This window comes from Typopeltis vanoorti, chromosome 19 (genome assembly GCF_054136105.1).
Source record: "Typopeltis vanoorti isolate ZY-2024b chromosome 19, IOZ_Tvanoo_1.0, whole genome shotgun sequence".
Classification (NCBI taxonomy): domain Eukaryota; kingdom Metazoa; phylum Arthropoda; class Arachnida; order Uropygi; family Thelyphonidae; genus Typopeltis; species Typopeltis vanoorti.
This window is the reverse complement of record NC_143567.1, coordinates 73745185-73760244: the sequence shown is the minus strand read 5'-3', so window position 1 is coordinate 73760244 and position 15060 is coordinate 73745185. Positions and strand designations below refer to the sequence as shown.

Sequence of the window (15060 nt, the reverse complement as noted above, 5' to 3'; positions counted from 1 at the left end):
TAGTGATGAAGAAATGCATTACCAAATAGACAAGATGAGAGAGTGAAAAGAGTAATCATAATGGGAGACTTTAATTATCCAAATATTGATTGGGTAGCAGTAGAATCTCATGCGAAGAATGAAAATGCATTATTGAGCTGTTGTGGGACAACTTCCTCAAGCAGCATGTGACAGAAGGAACTCGAGGTCAAAGAGTGTTAGATTTGATTATAGTGTCAGAGTGCGTTTCAGTTTAAGATGTAACTATTCTGCCTCCAGTTGGTGACAGTGATCATGTGGTACTCACTTGGGAAGTGATTGGAATGGAACTGAATGGAACACTAATAAACTTAATCACTTGGGAAGTGATTAAGTTTATTAGTGTTCCATTCAGAAAAGGTTACATGTTGAACTACAAAGCAGGAAATTATGACCAACTGAGGAGTATACTAAGTTCAGTGGAATGTTATTGATTGATAGATGGAAAGAATATCGGCGGTGCATGGGGAGCATTTAAACAATACTTAAATGATGAGATATCAGAGTGTGTCCCAAGAGTTCAAAGAATAAATAGGGTAGGAGTCATATGGATGTGTAATCTTATTAAGTAAGAGATTCGTGAGAAAAGGATGATGTGGAAGGAATACTATGTGCATAAGGATGATGTGCATTATGAAAATTATAAGCAGCAGGCTAGAATAGTCACAGCTGTTGTACGGAAAGCAAAGTCTGAGTATGAAAAGAAACTATCTCTGCATGCTAAAGACAATCCACAAGAATTCTATCAATATGCTGCAAGTAAAAGAAATAATGAATATGAAAGAATGACTCTTCTAAATGCAGATGGCGTGAGGGTTACAGATTCAGAAGAGGTTGTTCAACTAATGAGTGCCCATTTTATTAAAAGCTATCAACCTGGTGTATGCGACATTGAGCTCATTGCTACCTCTTCACTGGATGAAGAAACTCAGGTGTATGCAGACGAAGTATTAGAGCTGTTGCAAAAACTGAATAAGAATTCAGCAATAGGGACTGATGGTATATAAGCATGTGTGTTAAAAGAGTGTTCAGTTGAACTGTTTATTCCTTTGACCGAGGTGTTTAATATGAGTCTCAGAACAGAGAAGATTCCACAGAAAGGGAATGTATGGTAATTCCATTGCACAAGGGTGGTGCAAAGGCTGATGTATCCAATTATCGACCAATTAGTATCTCAGGAGTGGTGGTCAAGATTTTGGAAAAATTGGTTAGGGCTTGCATTTAGAAATGGGTTGACAGTGAATCTATCTCTACTTTGCAAAGAGTAACATGGCTTAACTAAGGGAAGGTCATGTTTTAGCAACTTGCTCACATTCTATAACAATGTTACCATTGAACTAAAGGGGGGGGGGGGATGGATACACTATGATACTTTTGGATTCTGCTAAGGTTTTTGACAGAATACAGAATGGTGGACTGTTGCATAAATTGGAGTATGGGTTTGGATTACAGAATATTAGCATGGATAAGAGGATGGCTGATTGTTAGATATCAAAAAGTGGTATGTGGGAAATGTGAGTCAATAAGATTAAAGGTAACCAGTGGTGTACCACAAGGATCAGTCATTGATCCACTATTCAATCTATACATTAATGATATTGGGAAGGCTTTGACAAGCAACATACAACTATTTGCTGATGATGCAAAGATAAGTCGGATAATCAAGAATACTACTAATATGCAGTACTTGCAGAATGATTTGAATAGGCTGAATTGTGAGAAGGAAAATGGATGTCAGTAAATGTATAGTCATTCAATTTGGCATGATTAGATATCCAATGTTGTATTATATTGGTGGGATTATGCTTGAAGAAACCGATGAAGCTAGGGATCTTGGAGTGTTAGTAGATAGGAAGTTGAAGTTCAGGGGTCATGTAGCAAAGATTGCAAATACAACTCAAAACATAATTGCAATGCTGAAATGAATGTTTTCACGTGTAAAGATAAGGATGTCATTTTGCCTCTTTACAAGGCCTTGATAAGACCTCACTTGGACTATTGTATGCAGGTCTGGTCTCCTGGTTTCTTTTTTGTGATTCTGATATATCGGAGGAGTGCAAAGGAGACTGTTAAAAATTATATCAGGATTATGGAATACTGATTATGAAGACAGGTTGAAAATTTGTAGACTGTAGACACTAGCAAATAGGAGAAAGAGTGGTGATATGATTGAGACTTACAAACTTCTGAAAGGGTCATACAGGATTTCAATTGATGGAATTTTTCAATTTATGGGAGATGGGGTAAGGACAAGAGGGCATCCTTGGAAGCTGAGAATGACACTAAGAAGAGGGTGAGGGCTAGTTTTTCTCTCATAGGGTGGTGCATGATTGGAATGGATTGCCATTGGATGTTGTGAGTGCAAGCAGTGTGAATGAATTCATATGAATGATAGCTGGTGCATATAGTATACGCCTTCCCTCGATGAGTCCCTGACTCCCTGGAGGTCTCTCTTAATAATAATAATAATAACTAATGGAAAGTTGTTTATAAAGCTTAATGTGTGCATGCACACGCACACACTTTCTCTATCTCTTTTTTACCTCTTAAGATCATAAATTCTTGAACAATAAAGAGCATGCTTATTGTACATCTACCATTCAAGAATTAGTTCTGTGTACTTTCATTTCAACTTTGTGCAAATGAAAGTGAAAATACTTATATTTTGAGGTACAAATGGTTATTGGTATCTGGATGGCATTATAATGATATATGTGGTAAGATTAATCAAAGAGATTTGTAATAAGCTAAACATAAAAGAAATATACAGAAATATGCCACTTTAAAGGTCTTATGAAGAACTATTACATAAGCAAAATCCTGTTTTTTTTTTCTGGACACATTCTCAGCTGTATAAATTATTTTGAAAATGAATGATTTCTTTTTAAATATCATCAACTGACAACATGGTAATCAAATAAATTAATATATATTATAAACAATTTATGAACATTTGCTTACCAGTCTGTCAGCAAAAAATACAAAATCACTCCTACTGGTGTTTCTAGAAGAGAAAATTCATTATTCACTTAATCAAAAATAAAATTTAATTAATTTTAAATGCACATATTTCACTACTAAACTATATTCAAAGGATCAATTATAAGAAACTAGTGTGAACTAAGTCAACAACAGTTACCATAGTTTTACTTTCAGGAAGTGCATAAAAATGTTTTACATTTATAAATAAATTGTAAATAAATAAATAAAATTTATTTACTTCTTATTTTCAAGCTTAAACCAAAAGTCAGTTACTTAAGTTAATATACATCTTCAAGTTAATATAGTTAATAAGTTAATATTAACTTATTATATATATCATCATACAAAGGAATGAAAAGATGACAAAATTGTTCTCCTTCATAAAGGAGGTGATAAGACTAAAGCTTCAAAATATATTCCAATCTGTTTGTCTGGAGTTGTGGTCAAGGTGTTGGAGAAGCTAGTGAGGACAAGGATTCAGAACTGGTGTACAGCATGGGTTTGCAAACAGAATATCATGTTTTAGAAGTCTACTTCCTTATTATAACAAGTTGAAGAATAGTGGACAAAGGTTGGATAGTAGATCAGTGCATGGGATTGGAGATTAGTTGTCTGATAGGTATCAACAGGTTGTGTACATGGGAAGTGATATCCCAGAAGAGGAAAGTCACTAGTGGTGTGCCCCAGGGGTCTGCTTTGGGGTTACTGTTTTTATATTTGTAAGTAAATGACACTGGAAAGGGCTTAAATGGTGATATACAGTGGTTTGCAGATACAGATGATACAAAGTTGGGAAGAGTCATGAGAAGTAGAACAAATGTAGCTTTGCAAGAGGACCTAAATAGGCTATCTAAATGGGCAAGGGTGTGGGAATATCAGTTTAATGTTGCAAAGTGTAAGATTTGAAAATTTGGGAAGCAAAGATGGGATGTAGTGTAGAGGACTGTGGGGATATTTTGGAGGAGGAGGAGGGAGAGATGAAAGATTTGGGGGTTGTAGTGGATAGGAACTTGAAATTTTGTGGACATTTGCTAAAATTGTGAGGACAACAAAGTGGATTATGGAAATGATGCAGAGAACACTGATATATAGAAGTAAGGATACTTTTATTCCATTGCACAAGGCTCTGATCAAGCCACATATGGATTACTGTCTGATTTGGTTGTCAGGTTCAAAAGGATGATAAGATGTTGGCGGCAGTTCCAGAGATGATTGACTAAGTTGGTTTCTGGTCTCTGGAATGTGAAATATGAGGACAAATTGAGAGAATGCCAATTATAGAGAATGCCAATTATTATTATTATTATTATTATTATTATTATTCAGGCCTCCAAGGAGTCAAAAGACTCATCGAGGGAGGTCCTTCCTAAGACATAAAGTCTGTCAAGACTCACTGAGGGGAGGTCCCCCCCTGAGAAACACAAAGTCTATCATACCACTCTTTAAACTCACTGACCGTTCTCGCTCCCACCACTCCATCAGGCAATGCATTCCACGGCTCAACCACCCTCCACACAAAGAAACCACTCCTTACTCTCTTGCTCACAGTTTCCTTTCGTAACTTCCAGGGATGGCCTCTTGTCATCACTCCTTCCCGCTGATCAACCAAGCGAAAGAACTCCCCAGTGTCAACCCTGTAACCACCTCTCAACAGTTTAAAAGTCTCAATCATATCACCTCTCATTCTTCTATCCACCAAACTCTGCAGTCCACATTCTCTCAGCCGATCCTCATAACTATCCTTGTACAGTCCTGAAACCATCTTTGTCATCCGTCTTTGTATCCTTTCCACAGTTAATTTATCCCCTTCAAATCCTGGGGACCAAATCTGAGAACAATAGTCCAAGTGTGGTCTGATCAGAGACTTATACAATGGAATGATAACCCTCTTATCTCTGCAGGTCAGTGTCCTCATAATAGCAGCAATCCTCTGTGTTACCTTCACCACCTTTGCAATATGTCCCCTAAACTTCAGGTTTCTATCAATCATCAACCCCAGATCTCTTGTCTCCCCTACTTCCTCCAGTATAACTCCTCCCATAGAGTATGCAGCATCCCATCGATGTTTCCCAAACCTCAAGACCTTACATTTTGCTGCATTAAACTGACACCCCCATTCATTTGCCCATCTATCTAGCTTATTTAAATCCTCTTGCAGGGCTACCACATCTGCATTATTACTAATAATCCTTCCCAGCTTCGCATCATCTGCAAACAACTGAATATCCCCCTGCAATCCACTGGCTATGTCATTGATATAAAGGTTAAACAATATAGGTCCTAGTACTGAGCCCTGTGGGAACCTCACTTGTAACCCTCTGCCTCCTGGAAACTGCTCCACCATACACAACTCTCTGATACCTATCAGACAGCCAATCCTGAATCCAGTTGACCAATCTGATATCCAGACCCATGTGCTGCAACTTAAATATCAGCTTATCATGTGGCACCCTGTCAAATGCCTTCGCCAAGTCTAAGAAAATTGCAGTATATGCCTTTCCCTCATCTAATGTTCTTGTAACTTTATTATAAAAGGCTAGCATATTGCTAAAACAAGAGCGTCCTTTCACAAATCCATGTTGATTCTCACAGATAACATTACCCTCATCTGCCCAATGCTGTACACGGTCCCTCACTACTTTCTCCAAGATCTTAACAACTACTGATGACACACAGACTGGCCTATAATTAGACACTTCCAGTCTGTTACCACCCTTATGCAATGGCACTATCTTACCTTCCTTCCATTCCCTGGGCACCTTTGCCAAAGCCAGACTTTCATTGAAAAGCCACGTTAAAGGTACTGTCAATTCCCTAGTACATTCTCTCAAAACTCGTGGCGCAATACCATCCAGTCCCATGGCTTTACTGACATCCAGAGTACTCAGTATCTGAAACACACTCTCCTCCTGTACCTCCAGACCTCGTACCAGTCCTATCCCTCTAGCATTAAAACTGACTCCTCTAGGATGAAATACTCCAATAAAGTGTTCATTGAACAATTCCACTATGTCCTCTGCATCAGTCACTCTATTCCCATTTTTATCCCACAATATCATTCTTCCACAGTCATTTCTCCTCCTACTGGCCACATAGCTAAAAAATTCCCTAGGATTTTCTTTGGATCTTAGGGCCAATCTCCTCTCATATTCCAGTTTCGCTTTCCTTACCACACTAGTCACTCTTCTGGCCTGTGTCTTATATTCCTCATGCATCTCTTCACCTATCTCCTTATATCTCTTCCATAGCCTCTTTTTCGCATGCAATTCCTGTTTAATATTGTTTGTCATCCACTTTACTCCAAATTGCGTTCTCTTCTTCACTCGTGGTATACAACTTACCATTGCTGATAACAAATATTCTTTCACAATTTCCCACGCACTGGTGATATCCCGGCCTTCCAATTCCTCCCTCCATGAAACTTCCCGAAGTTGACGTCTAAGACTATTAGAATCACCTGCCTTATAATTCCACATAAGTTCCCGTCTCTTTGATACTCCTGCATGTCTATTCATTTTCCAAGTCAACACCATATGGTCACTCTCTCCAACTGGTGGGAGAGACGTCAACTCAGTTATTATCAACTCTTCTGATGCTATAACCAAATCCAAAATTTTTGAACCTCTTGTTCCCTCTGTTACATGTTGCCTAAGACATTTGTCCCTCAAGAATTCTAGAAATTCCATTCCACTATTGCTACATGCATCTTCCTCTCTCCAATTTATACTACTGAAGTTAAAATCTCCCATAACAATCATTCTTCTTGCACTTGCCAAACTTAGCTGTCTAAACATCTCCTGGTCCCCATCCTCTGTGCTCCTGGGTCTGTAGCAACACCCCACTAAATATCCTGTCTTGCCTACCTCTACCTCACACCATACGCTCTCAAAATCATTTGTCTCACTTCCTTCCAAATTCTCCACTCTTAGAGGACATAGGTCATCACTTATCATAAGCAGTACCCCACCACCACGCTTTCCCCTCCTATCCTGACGAAAAATGCTATACCCAGCGACTTCTATTCCTGTCGTTATATCCCCTTCTGTCAACCACGTCTCAGTGATCGCAATAATTTTTGGCCAGGCTGATGCTATCTGCACCACCAATTCCTCTCCCTTATTCCGGATACTCCTGGCATTAGTATACAGCATATAAATGCCATTGTTTCTATACCCAGCATTATCTCTTCTGGACTCCACTGGGCTCAGTGTTACCTGACATTGTCTCCCTTCTCCCAAGTATCCATTCCCACAAGAGGCCACCCCTGCTATCATCCTCCCTGGGACACACTGACTCGTTCAGAACAGCAATCTCTCCAGATGCCTACGTCCTTCCTCATTCAAATGTAAATGGTCTCTCGCATACAACTCCTCTCTTTCCTCAAACGCACTCCAAGCATCCACATATACCAGTCCTCTCTTGTCACACATTCTCGCTATTATGCCATTCAATATCACCGCTCTTCTGCTCAGCTCATCATTATCATACCTAGGCAACACGCACACTATTTTTCCTCTCTCTGTCTTCTTCCGTACAGTCTCAAGCAAAAATCTCATATCTCTCGCTGCCCGACTTACATTACCACTCAAGTCATTCGTTCCTACCATCACAATCATCTCATCCACCCTTTCACCTCTCTTAATCGCCATAGCCACCCTTTCTATTGTTCCTCCTGGCAAACACTCCTCACGCATCCTATCTTGAACACCACGGATCATTGAGTCGCCATACATTATACCTCTTACCATTCCCTCGCTCCTATTGTTTCCATTCTCTCCTCTTCTTTCATTCCCATACCTCTCTCTTCTACTGTTTCCATTCTCTCCTCTTCTAGCACTCCCATACATCTCTCTCATTCCCTCTCTCCTACTGTTTCCATTTTCTCCACTTCTAGCACTTCCATATCCCTCTCTCATTCTGTCTCTCCTACTACTGTTTCCATCCGCTCGTCTTCTAGCATTCCCATACCTCTCTCTCATTCCATCTCTCCTACCGTTTCCATTCTCTCCTCTTCTAGCACTTCCATCTCTCTCTCATTCCGTCTCTCCTACTGTTTCCATCCTCTCGTCTGCTAGCATTCCCATACCTCTCTCTCATTCCCTCTCTTCTACTGTTTCCATTCTCTCCTCTTCTAGCACCCCCATACCTCTCACTCATACTCCCTAAATTCTCTCTCTCTCCTACTCTGATTCGCCTTGCATTTATCTCTTCCATTCTCCTAATCTTATCTTTCATACTTCTGCTCTCATTCACAAGACATTCCACCTCCTCTTTCAACTCATCTATCTCCCTCTGCAGGTCAGTCACTCTTAATCTAAATTCACTCTCCCAAACAAAACCATCTCCTAAACTTCCACAGTCACTCACACCTTCCACACTATCAACTATTATTTTCTCATTCTCTGCTATCATACTACTTGTCTTCCTACATTCATTCCCCGTTCCTGGAGCAACAAAGTCGGATATCGATATATCTAATGTACTTATTTCCTCCAACTGCCTGCATTTTGCGCACATACGCTCTCCACTCTCTTTAACAAGCCACATATGTAATTCACGAGACGCATACATGCCGCAAGTACTGCATGCCACAAAGTCCCTTATGATATTGCTAATAATTGAGTTCTTAAATGGCGGAGGACTTGGCGTTACGCCACTTGCGACTGCTGCTGAATCCACCATCATTCCTTACTGCCGAGTAGCGTAATCTTTAATAATTATTCAATTAATAAATAAGAGGAAAAAAAGTACAAACATCAGAACATTTAAGTACTAAATATAATTAAATAAAATGAAATATAACTAAATACAGTAACTTAGCTTCGTTTTGTCTTCCACCGTTACGCGTTCGATTCCGACGGTACCAAAATATATTATATCGCGACAGCAACTAACTTCCAAAAAACAACCACTGAAGTACACTCGTATTCAGAGAAACAATTTAGCACCCAAAAACGTAGAAAAACGGGGAAAAAAGCGGACTATTCACCGATTAAAAATCACTTTCTTCTGCACAGCTCAAATTCACCGCCACATGTTACGGCGATGCTAGCGCCGATTATAGAAGGAAGAGGGGGAGACATGATCAAGACGTATAAGTTGGTAAGGAGTAATTGCTAAATTAGCGTCGATTACATTTTTCATTGAATATCTGGAGACAGGAGAGAATGAGAGGCCATCACTGAATGTATAAGGTGGGCATGAGCAATGGGGGGGGGGATAAGGAGTAGTTTTTTTGCATATGGAGAGTGTTGGATGATTGGAATGCATTACCTGAGAGTGTGGTGAGTGTAGGGACAGTGAATGCATTCGAGGTGTGATGAGTTCTGCATGTGAGAGTGGGACCTCACATGATGAGTCTCTTGACTCATTGGTCTTTGATAATAAACTCATAAAGTTTTTGTTACTGATATAAGATGGAAAGCATAAAACGGCATTTTCAGCAGCCATTTTCATTGCTTCTTTTGATATGGCAACAATTTCTTTAATCTTCACAGCACATTTGTCTTCCTTCTTTGTGGTTATTTTTTCTCATGTACCTTAGACAAAGGAATAATGATTACAATACCATAATCTATCTGTAGAGGAGAAGGACTGGGAAGAAGCACTAAGTAATTTCTTGATTTAATCTCTATTCCAATGAGGCTCTCTCTTGCAACTTCTGGGGGTGTAGTGGATAAGGAACTAAAATTTAAGGGACATATAGCCAAAATTGTGAAGACAACACAAAGGATTCTGGGAATGATGTGGAGGACACTGACATGTAGAAGTAGGGAGATTCTTGTTCCGTTGTATAAGGCTTTGATTAGGAAATCCAGGTGACCCAGATTTGGTCACCTGGTTTTCAGAAGGATGAAGAAATGTTGGAAAGGGTCCAAAGGTAGTTTCTGACCACTGGAATGTTGAATATGAGGAAAGATTGAGATGTAATTTGCAGAGTCTGGTGGACAGGAGGAAGAGGGGAGATATGATAAAGACCTACAAGTTGGTAAGGGGTTTTATAGGATCAATGTTGGAGTAGTTCTACAGAAAATAGTGGGAGATCAGGGGAGAACCAGAGGTCATCCCTTGAAACTGTATAAAGAGGGTGTGAGTAGGGGAGTGAGAGGGCAGGTTTTTTTCGTGCAGAGTTGTAAATGATTGGAATGCCTTGCCTGAGAGTGTGGTGCCTGCAAGGAGTTTGAGTGTGTTTAAGACATGGTAATGAGCTGTGTGTGACAAAGGGACCGCCCAGATGAGTCTTTGACTCCATGAGGTCTTGGGGGTAATAATAATAATAATAAAAACTTAACTATATATGGTACACCATCATATCTAAAAGTTACAATTAGACAAGAAGGAGTAAACAAACAAACAATCCTCTCTCATTGCTGATATGCAGAATTCCCGGATCCTGCAAGTTGATCTACTATGGGTAGATTGAAAAATCAGCCAATGTCTGTTGCAACAACAACATAAAAATACATCTGTAATCATGACTATGCCTTGGACACCACATATACAGAATCAAATGCAGAAAAACATCACAGGAAGTTCAAATGTTTTTTTTTTTAAATCTGTTGCTACCCTATAAGACCAACCTAACTTAAATAAGTATGGGTGAAACATTTCAAAATATGAGAAACAGCAATTTTAATTTTTAGGTATCCGATTTATAGGAGACCTCCCACGATGAGTCTTTTGACTCCATGGAGGCCTGAATAATAATAACATAGGCTTCATACTAGCATAGAGGGGCATCCTAACTAGATATGGCCTTGACGTCATTGTGTTTCACATTACTTTATGTTGCTTATTTTATGTTTTGTGATTTTTAAAATTTATATTGTACTCCATGAAGATATCTTTGTGACAGAAATGAAATACTGGAAGCATTAAAGTGTCATTTAATTAATTTTTTGTGTTGTTTTCATTCCATTAAATGCCACTATGAGTTCTATCCACCAACTAAACCTACACATGCAAAATCAGAAGAATTTCAGAATCCTGATAGCTTGTTTATCAACATATCTTATTGTTTGTTTATCAATATATTGCTTATGTTTTGTGATTTTTAAAATTTATATTGTACTCCCTGAAGATGTCTTTGTGACAGAAATGAAATACTGGAAGCATTAAAGTGTCATTTAATTAATTTCTTGAGTTGTTTTCATTCCATTAAATGCCACTATGAGTTCTATCCAACAACTAAACCTACACATGCAAAATCAGAAGAATTTCAGAATCCTGATAGCTTGTTTACCAACATATCTTCCCAACCTTCATATGTACTCAAATTATGCGCTTCAGAATTAACATGCATGCACGCACGCACACCCACCCACCCCAAATGTATGTTATCTTTACAATCTTTCATACTGTGTGAAGCCCTATATTCATTCCAATCCAAAAAAAAAAAGGGATAAAATCAGCTTCTTTGCAAGTGAAAGCCTTTGCGAGTGAATTACCAGTTTTCTTTATGGTCATTTACTACAGTTTTTTTTCTCGTGCATAATTGACCTTCTCACACTAATCACAAACCCTATCCATAGTTTGCTGATAACACTGCATTTCTCTTCTTCATTTGACAAATCACATAGTGCTAAAATATTTTGAACTTCAAGGTCTTTCATAATCAGTGTGCTAAACATAGATTATGAAAGACCTTGGCATCCTCCAAAGGGGTAGGGATGGTCTTGTTGTGCCTTGGGTGGGTGGATGAGAAGAAACTCACAGAACTACAACCTATAGCTGTTTTTAACATCTAGATGCAGTTCTTAGGGAAAGCTTTTGGAGTGTGTGGGGGGGGGGGGGAGTGCTCCTAAGTGCAGAAGTAGATACAATGAAAGAAGCAGATGAGAAACTGGGTTGGTATGTTTGAAGCTGGACATGTAATCATAGTAAAGATCTTTTAATAACATTATACTAAAATACAGATATTTCATTTTGTGTATCACAAGCCATTTTTAGATTTTTAGTGTAGAATAAACAATGGAAAATTTAAATACAAATTAAACCTGTTCTAGAAACATATGAAGAGGCAGAAACAGAAATTATTATTATTAATATCTGACTTATTGCAGGATGAATCCTTTGAAATCTTCAAAAAAAATTATTGAAGCAAGCCTATGAGAGAGAGAGTAATCAATCTGTTAACCAGATTGTTCTCTTCTGGGATAGCATCAGGCATTTTAATATTTTTGGTACATCACTCTAAATGTGTAAATAGTAGTCTAAAGTTTGATGGATCTAAGATTTGTATAGTGTAAGCAATTATATAGGTGAGAAGCAGTATCGTGAAGGCTTTTTTTTTTTTTTTTAATGTTGAAGAAGCTTGATGTGACTAGAGGTGCAAGTCATAAGAGGACTATGACAAAACTGAAATATCTGCATCTGTGTTCTTCATAAAATATAGTTTTTAATCTGTTGTGTTTGAATTTTTAAGTGCTTATTCTGCATTGAAGATGGTTTGTGATACACAAACTGAAATACCTGTATTTTAAGTATAATCTATTCAAATATCTTTACTGTAGTTATATGCATTTTCTAATTTGTGTGTGTGTGCATGCATGCATGAGAGAGAGAGAGAGAGGGGGTCACCAATTAATCAGATAATCCTCTTTCAGGATAGCATCAAGCACTTTTAGAGATGTTCAGGCAAGACCACATTTTTATTCTCAGAATGACTTACACCTCTTATCTCTGGCACAAACATGTTCCAAGCATCTTCAATCTAAAAAACATGTCATTTTCTGCTAAAGATACTACTAAAATACTGTTCACACATTCATGCCTGATGCTAATCAGAAGAGAACAATCTGGTTAACAGATGACCGCTCTCTCAAACTTACTTCAATACATTCTCACAGACACAGTGATTGATTAAAAAAAAAAAAGAATGTTACCATTATAGTGCCAAAGGATAACAGGATAATAAATCACTGTCAAATGGAGTAGAGCTTTCATATTTCATCATAATGATTTATAAAGTAAGAAATAAATCTAAATGCTGAGAATTATAGAGGAGTCTCCTTATTCATAACAAAGAAACTCAGTTTAAGCAAAACTGGTTAAGAACAGGTTGGAATTAGGTTAAATAGGAGTTGCTAATACCAGATTTTTACCTAATGATAATAAGTTAGAAATCATGGAAAGAATATTTAAGCTTTTGACTGATCTTGAAAAAAAGGTAATAAAGCATCAAGAAAAAGCCTGTTCAAAATTTACATACACAGCTTCATGGCAGTTACAATGAAAGATGGCTTCATGATAAATCAGGTGTATACGTTATTAAGGAAAGTTGTTGTATGAGTGGTCGGTGTATTTAGCACTGCAAAATTGGCGATTTTTATGTTTTTTAGTGTTTTTTTCCTTTTTAGTATTTTATAGTATATTAGTAGATTTTCATGTTTTTAAAGTATTTAGTGTTTTTATAACATATTTTTGCTAAGATATTGCAATATTAAATAAAATTTAAAATGGTGTCAAAAATGCACAAGAAAGGGAATGATAACAAGAGCACAAAGTCAAGAACAGGAAGGCTTGCACTACTAAAAAGGATACTGATAATGACCATCATCAAATTCCTGATATGTACCTCAGGGGGTGTACATATCAGGATATTATGATAGTACTACATGAATTCAATCAATCACTCAATGTTTTCTTCAAGGTAGTGAATCTATCTCCAAGGTTTAGTTCTTGTTTTCAAACTCTTTCATTTTTTCTTGAATGATGTTTGCATATTTGAGTCTACTTCTGAAAGCTGCTCAACTTTGATTTGTTTTAAAACTTTCTTATACACTATTCTTTTCAATATGAAACCCCATTTTATCCTGCACAAAACTAAATAGTGATCACTTCCTATTTCAAATCTTCTGTATACTCATGTGTCCTTAACTAGTGAAAAAACATCACTATCAACTATAACAGGGGTCGGGAACTGGTGGGTCTGGAGCTGCATGCGGCTCTTGGCTGAACAAAGTGCGGCTCTTTTATATTGAATTAAAAGATACATAATTAATACCAACAACTAAATTGTTTTTTGATATGGCCTGTTCTTGGAGCTAGATATTATGTATGTGATGTGTGTTACGCATTAAATTTGTTACGCATGCCTAAAGGTAACTAGCACCATGGCGAAAATTTGAACTATTGATCAACTGTCCTGTCAAACACCATGGTTTTTAGATACATACGGATTTTAACTGTCAAAATAAATATTCGGTTAGTTACTTATTTATTGTGGTACTAAACTGGTGTTTAATTTAGTGTCAGGTAATGTTATGCACAAATTAATTTTTATTATGTTGAATTTGTGATGACCTTCCTAATATGAGTTCAAGAAAAAGAAAAATAATCGAAGAAAACAGAGGATTCAGTAAAATGTGGATAGAGAAATTTGCATTTATAGAAGTAAATGGAAATCCGCAATGTTTAATTTGCCATCTACGACTTCAAAATAACAAATCAAGTAATGTCGAACGAGACATTTTCGAGGAAAACATTTAGACTTCAGTAAAAAATATCCTGAGGGTGATAATAAAAAAAAAGCTACTGAAGAATTACAAAAGAAAACATTGAAACAAAAGAAAATTATTTCTTCAGCAAAGAAATTTGTCAACTTGGATGAAATCTTCGTCGAATACTACTGAAGCAAGTTTTTTGTTATCCCTTGAAATAGCAAAAGCGGGAAAACCTTTTACCGATGGTGAATTTCTAAAAAATTGCATGCTCTTTCGGCTAGAACTGTCAAGGAACGGATTGTAACAATTTCTGCAGAAGTTTCAAATATGCAAATTATGGATATTAATTCTGCTAATTTTATATCTATTGTGGTTGATAAATCAAATGATATTTCCGATATGACGCAATGCTGCGTGATGGCTAAATATATCACATCTTCCGGTATTCGAGAAGAACTTCTTGATTGCTAACACTTAAAGGACACACTACAGGTCAAGATATATCAGAAAACCTTCTAATCAGTTTACAGAATAAAAATATAAATATTAATAATACAGTATGCATTGCGACTGATGGCACGCCTTTTATGACTGAGAAAAATAAGATATTTGTTAA

General features: G+C 37.4%; 1 protein-coding gene across 3 annotated transcripts in view; it reads right to left on the bottom strand.

Moving 5' to 3' along the window:
- kri (uracil phosphoribosyltransferase krishah) overlaps window positions 1-15060 on the bottom strand; it is a 532528-nt gene that overhangs the window by 499455 nt on the left and 18013 nt on the right. For all 3 annotated transcript variants that reach the window (XR_016549938.1, XM_090409241.1, XM_090409240.1), the window contains exon 2: window positions 2980-3022. Coding sequence is in view for 2 of the 3 variants with exons in the window: in XM_090409241.1 (XP_090265367.1) it covers window positions 2980-3022 (43 nt within the window). In the remaining variant the exon portion in view is untranslated. The remainder of the gene's footprint in view (window positions 1-2979; window positions 3023-15060) is intronic.